The sequence below is a fragment of the Lolium perenne genome, chromosome 7 (assembly GCF_019359855.2).
Source record: "Lolium perenne isolate Kyuss_39 chromosome 7, Kyuss_2.0, whole genome shotgun sequence".
Lineage (NCBI taxonomy): Eukaryota > Viridiplantae > Streptophyta > Magnoliopsida > Poales > Poaceae > Lolium > Lolium perenne.
Window position 1 is genome coordinate 136,183,963 of NC_067250.2, and position 6,435 is coordinate 136,190,397.

General features: G+C 48.8%; 1 protein-coding gene across 1 annotated transcript; it reads right to left on the reverse strand.

Annotated features, from left to right (window-relative positions):
* Positions 1–604: 604 nt before the first annotated feature.
* On the reverse strand, positions 605–3,442 carry LOC127301713 (uncharacterized). The gene is made up of 3 exons (XM_051331975.1): positions 2,901–3,442; positions 2,334–2,789; positions 605–1,397 (listed from the first exon to the last, which is right to left on the reverse strand). Exons 1-3 carry the CDS (start codon positions 3,235–3,237, stop codon positions 1,096–1,098), a joined length of 1,095 nt encoding a protein of 364 aa, XP_051187935.1. The 5' UTR covers positions 3,238–3,442; the 3' UTR covers positions 605–1,095.
* Positions 3,443–6,435: the final 2,993 nt, after the last annotated feature.

Sequence of the window (6,435 nt, forward strand, 5' to 3'; positions counted from 1 at the left end):
CCTGCGTAATGCTTCAAATCACATTCTCCCTATTTTTTGTGACTACCCAACTCAAAATCCACCTTGCAAGCTTCGATTCCTACGTTAATAGTGTGTTATAGCACATCTGAAGATTTCACGCTAAATTTTAGTAATTCTGGTCGCTATAACACTATTTGCGAAATAGCATGCTATATCATGCTAAAATGTCATTGTGTTAGCCCACATTTTTTCATGCGAAATAGCATGCTATTTTTTGATTACCATGTTGATGAACTACAGTTTGTTGGTTCCTCTTCAAAGACGGTAGATAATGTCCTGATGATTCTTAATAAATAATTTATATTGTGTTGTTGCCTCATGGAATGTTGATTTAGAATACAAAAGAGTTAGAATTTTTTTATATGTGGTTATGTATGTATGGTTCTGTCAGACTATATCCTTTATTTTTTTCTCAAATATTATTTATTTTTAGGCTATATATGGTTATTTATTTTCAAAACCCTATCTTAAATATATCACACTATTGTCACAATACAGTGTGTACAGAGTTCGTAGTAGGCCGCAGCAATTTCTTTTGCACGCTATTTTAAATCATGCTATTGGCTAAGAAAATAGGCCAACAAATCAAGGACCAAAAATTTCACTCCTGAAGCTTGTCTCCATCATATAAGATTTTGCCTAGCTTACTCATGCAAGTAACTAGATTCCCACCTCTCCACAATGCTTCAAAGCACACTCTCCCTATTTCTGCCACTAACCAAATCAAAATCCACCTTGCAAGCTTGGATTCCTACTAGCTTAGATAAAGAAACACATACTATTTACTTACTCCAGATATACTTCCTCCGTTCTTTTTTAATTGACTCAAATTTAGTATAAAGTTGTACTAAATCTGAGTCAATTAAAAGAGAACGGAGGGAGTATTATGTAGCTAGCTCCATTAACTAACAGAGTTACAAACACTAGAAGCAGCAAGCCTGCCTTGCGTGTGCTTTTATATAGCAAGCTAACTAGAGAGGCTAGAGGTAGCTAGTCCTACTAGATTCACCTGCCACATGCATGCTCCGGTAGAGCATCTCCATCGACCCATGCATGCGCGCGTCCGCCGATCCATCATGTCGCTCCGACACCGAGGAAATCTATGAAAGCCGGCGACGCCACCGCCGAGTCGAAGCGGGCGCCCTGATCCCTCGCCGTCGCCGTCTCGAACGCGGCGGCCGACGTTCCGTTCGCGTCGTCGGAGATGAACCGCGCCATCTCGTGCTGGTGGCCGCTGCCGATCCAGCCGCCATGTGCCGGTAGCACGAATGGCGGTTCCCCGTACCGGCTGCCCATCCCGCCGCCACCTCTTCCTCGCAGGGCCATGTCGTCAGGCCACGAGAGACGTCCGTCGTGCACCGCTGCCGCGCCGGGTCCTGCAGTCCAAACGAAGCAAACACACAAGCGACACACGGTTAGTTCATATGGTAAACTACTCAGCACAATTTACCGGAGAAGAAGAAAAGGAAAAGGCCAGGCTGATCATGAACAGGAGAAGGGTAGCATTTATGCAGATGTGGCAGGCAGATGACCCCCATGCCGCTGTTCACCTCCGCTGTGCATGGCCGTGCCAAGTTCACCATACGGGCGTATCGATCCGTCCATCACAGTGGCCGGCCACTGGTCAGGAGTGAAGGTTTACTGCTCGGCTCGTGTGCGCCTGCCTGCCTGATCTCTGATCTGCGAGGCGTGCGTGTGCGGGATCACTGTTCTCGTCACTGTGCGTGGCCAAAGTCCAAGTCTTCCCGGCCAGTACCTGGTCTTCGATCTATCTATATCGTCTACCTCCCACATGCCGCCTGTTTGGAGCGAGGCCATTTATTTCGGCTGCCGGCCGGTGGCAGTGGAAGCAACGAAAAGGCCGGCCGTGTACCGTCCAATGGCGGGCTCCATCGGCCATGCCCGTGCGTGCGTGCGAGCACTTCCCCGGAATAACATGTACAGCGCCCCAGTTCCATTCATCTATCTATGTCTTATGCACTTATTAATTTATGTGTGCATCTGCTGCCTGGGTGTGCAGTGCTACACAGTGAGTTAGTAGTACGTACGTACTACTCCCCAAAGTTGAATCCAACAGCTGCAGCATAGGGCACGGTAATTCCATCTCTAGGGTTAAATTAACCAGCTCTCTACGGTACAATGCGGTTGTGACGAAGCTTTTTTTTGGGGCGAGGGTCTAGAATAATCAGCTTGGTATGTGTGAGGCACCACAAGTCAGTGTCAACAGTTTGGGAACGCAGTGCTGCTGCAATGAGCAAGCTAACCTTTGCTTGTTGTCTAGTACTATGTAGTCTGGTAGATCAGTTACTTACCGGCGAACAAGCAGAAGGCAGGCTCCTCGGCCGAGGCAGCCACGGCGCCGGCGGGGAAGCAGTAGTGCCGTAAGCTGAAGCCGTAGGGGTCCGTGAAGCCGGCAGAGTCGTGGGCGGCGGCGGCGGCCATGAGGTGGTGGTGGTGGTGGTGGCCGACGACGTCCACGTGCCCGGCGGCTACCACTGAGGAGGTGTCCAGCTTGCGCTGGACGGCCTGGTTAAGCTTCCGGCGGCGGTACGCGGTGGACTGCTCGCGGTACTTGCGCGCCATGATGACGTGCCAGTGGTTCTTCACGGCGTTGTCGGTGCGGCCGGGGAAGAGCCGCGCGATCATCGCCCACTTGTTGCCGTAGAAGCGGTGCGCCGACATCAGCCGCTCCTCCTCCTCGTCGCTGAACGGCCGCTTGCTGATCCGAGGGTCCAGCTGGTTGAACCACCGAAGCCGGCAGCTCTTCCCTGCAACCATCGCACGTGTACATAGAATCTTAATAACCTATGTAGTAAGTGCCAGATCTTCCTTCCGCCGATGAGCACGGCGACGGCAACGTCGAAAAGCCCTGTACGTACCAGATCTTCCGTCGAGCTTCTCGGCGATGAGGTTCCAGTTCTGCGGCCCGTAGAGCGCTACCAGCTCCCGGAGCTTGGCGTCTTCGGCGGGGCGCCAGTGGCCGCGGGCTGCGAGCCTGGACTGCCCGCTGCTGCTGCTCTCCTGCGGGTCGGCGGCATTGCACCCTGCCCCGCCACCGCCGTAGTATGCTGCAGCCGTGGCACCCGTGTCCATGGTGGTCGTCCCGGCGGTGAGCACGCGCGCGCCTCCCTTGGACGAGGACGACGACGACGCCTGGTCGGCGTTGGCACCCACCACGCGCACTAGCCACGGAGGAGCCGCCGAGGAGCAAGGCATCCCACAGCCAGTCGCAGCCGCCTAATCTACCTTACCTAGCTACGAGACTCCAAGCAAACAAGCCGGCTAGCTAGTGAGATTGAAGAAGGAAGAGATCAGGAGAGCGAGGAGGGGAAACACGGCAGGAGTGGAGGGAGCAGCTTGCTTTCCTTTTAACAGAAACCCACGGGGCTAGTGATATAGGCCTTTCACCTTCACTCACTCACTCACTCTATAGTCTATATGCAGGAGTCGTAGTGCGAGCTTTGCTTTTTTACTGTTGGATAGGGAGGTTGCTAGCTGCTACAGGATGAGAGTGAGACGAGGGGATCGTCTGCGCGCGGCGTGCTGTTGCGCTGGTCGCCGACATCGATTTATTCCGGTGGTGGCGCCTGCCCGTGGACGTCGAGGCAGGGCTGCCGGTGGATACGGGAAAGTAAAGCTCCACTGCTTGACTAACGCAGTGTTCTACAGCCACTATAACAGTACCACTCCTAAGATGAATTGTTCTGTTTATTAGATGAAGGTTAATCTTCAGCTCTGCATATTGTCAGTTTGTCACTAATAAAGTAAAAAAAGAAAGATCACTAGCTACGATTAGTCAAAGTTGGTGTAGTGCAGGGCGGATGTAGCTAGTAATTGGCTTGGCAGTACAACCGTACAACCCCATGCACGAGAGTGAGATTTATCGGTGTGAGGTTGACACGGTGGTCTGTTGGGACTTGGGACCGCAGCGGGTTAGCCGGAGCAAACCGTTGGTATGGCTTAATACAGGAGTCGTCGTATCAACTGTATTGCGAGACAAATCATACTTTGCCTTTTATATTTAAGACGGTATATATATATCATCATGCCTATACAAACACACAAAAAAACGATTAAAGGAACTTGTTTTCTTTTTGCGAGAATTAAAGGTACGCCCTCCGTCTATAAACACTACGGGAAAAATAGGCGTCGCCATGCAACCTTTCTTTGCCGTGTGTCCTCGCACGGCAAAGATTTCTTTGCCGTGCGCATAGATAAAAACGCATGGCAAAGACCTTGGCGACGGGAAAGATAGACACAAGCGCACGGCAAAGATACGATTCACGGTAACGATGGAAGAGGCCGCACGGCAAAGAAAGGTGCACGGCAATGGCCCAACACACCGCACGGCAAAGACTTGGTGCACGGCAAAGGCGTTGGGCATTGCCGTGCCTCATCCTTTGCCGTGCGCGCAGCTGTATTGCACGGCAAAGCATCCTTTGCCTAGTGTTTTTGAAAAACGCACGGCAAAGAAGCCTTTGCCTAGTGTAAGTGCACGGCAAAGATATAAAAACTGGATTTTTTTCTCATCTCAAAAGGCGTGGCGTTGTATAGATATCAACAAACGAACACTTAGCTCAGTGGCAAGGTTGCACGCTTTCCCTACTCTGTGTGCTAGGTTCGATTCCCAAACCACCCAGTTTGGGGCCTTTTTTTTAGAAAAAACATGTTAGGCACACGGCAAAGAAGCGACCTTTGCCGTGCGGTATCACCCGGCAAAGCCTTTGCCGTGCAACGTTGGCGAGTCGCACGGCAAAGAAGCCTTTTGTCGTCAATAGCATTGCCGTGCGACCTTTGCCGTGCGGGCTCGCACGGTAAAGCCTTTGCCGTGCAAATAGGGCTCTTTGCCATGCAAACAGTTGCACGGCAAAGCCTGTTTTTCCTGTAGTGAAATAGATGTCTTGAATTTTTTAAAAATTTAGATGTATCTATACACTAAATAGTACCTAGATATATCCAAATTTTAACATATCTAAGACATCTATTTATGGACAGAGGTAATACGTGTTTTGGAGAGACGTAGCAGCAGTATGTGTGGCACCAGTCGTGGGGATGGGCGTGGTCTAGTAGGAGGTGGGTGCATGCGGTGACCTAGTAGTAGACTAATGCATGTTGTAGTAATGTAGTAACACTGTTTAGTAAATATTACACCCCTTCAAGTTTTTCAGCAAAAACATCCCGGGTCCAAATTAGTCTGTGTCTAAACTTAAAGTCGCAAATCAAAAGCCTACAAAGAATGTGAGATACTCCTCAATCCAACGAAGAGTCAAAGCAAATGAAAACTTCAAATCTAAGATCTTAAAGCAAGATTACACAAGTAAACTTTATGTCATTTGAGCTCAACAACTTATTCAGTAGGGTGCCACGCTGCTCAGCTCATCTATCATAGTCAAAGGGTCTAATGTTATGTCTCGGTATGCTCTTCCTCCATTCCTATATCATAGTCAGTTCCCTCCATGCCCCCCGCCCCATAGATCTTGTTCTGCAAGGTCCACATCCTCTCCTTCGGGTTCGCCGTTAGCCTCCTCGTCTTTCCTATCGGACTCTTAAGAAAGGGATACGTGGTAATAGGTTGGGTACACTAGAGTACTCAACAAGTTCTATAGTGGGTGTCTGATGTATAGCCATGGATCGAGAGAACATGGGCATGTGCAAGCTTTCAAAAATGATATTTTACGAAAGGTAAGTTTTAGATTATAAAAACTATGTCTGTCAGTCCCCACGGGTTGTGAGAACTTCCCGCCGATCATAGTTCTTTGCCCAAAAGCAGGGAGTATCATGACATGTCTATACACTCTCAAGAAGTTCGCTACTTTACCCACAAATGTCTCAAGAAGTATCATGGGACCTATGCTCAGCTACCCTCCCTTGTATGATACCATAAATGGCATTCTTCAGCACGGAAGGGGACGTTACAGGCTCTTACTTTGCCGAGTCTTCCCCAAGAACCCATCCCAAAAACACATATTTGAGGAATGCAAAAGGAAAAAAAAGGTGCAAGTGACTTGCCCGTCCTATTCCTGGATCTGTGGTCAGCGTTGTCTATATGGTGCTAGGGTGAGTGACTACATTTTTTGTTTAATCCTAATGGTTTTATCCGTACAATGGAACCTCCACCATAGGGTTTCACCCACCCAATAGAATACATTCCTTTTGATCGATAATCCTCAGTTTATAACTTAGAAAATAGTTTTTTTAATGCATATGATGGTTTTGTATGAGTTTTATAAACTTTATCAATGGAATGCAAGATCTTGCCTGGTTGACAGTGAATTACCATAGTTCGCAGAACCGTAGGCTCTGAAAATATCATCATTGTCTAATAAGAATAATGTTTAAGATCCAAATGATGCTCTAACATATGGTGATATGCTTTATTACTTTAGTGTGTTCTTTTCCCTCCACTTTAGTTAT

Excerpts from the sequence above, each read along its gene's own strand:
- LOC127301713 (XM_051331975.1), bottom strand. The coding sequence starts at position 3,237 with ATGCCTTGCTCCTCGGCGGCTCCTCCGTGGCTAGTGCGCGTGGTGGGT. Across the intron at positions 2,790-2,900 it reads GAAGCTCGACGGAAGATCTG|GGAAGAGCTGCCGGCTTCGG; the intron begins GTACGTACAGGG and ends CGATGGTTGCAG. Across the intron at positions 1,398-2,333 it reads TGCCTTCTGCTTGTTCGCCG|GACCCGGCGCGGCAGCGGTG; the intron begins GTAAGTAACTGA and ends TTTGGACTGCAG.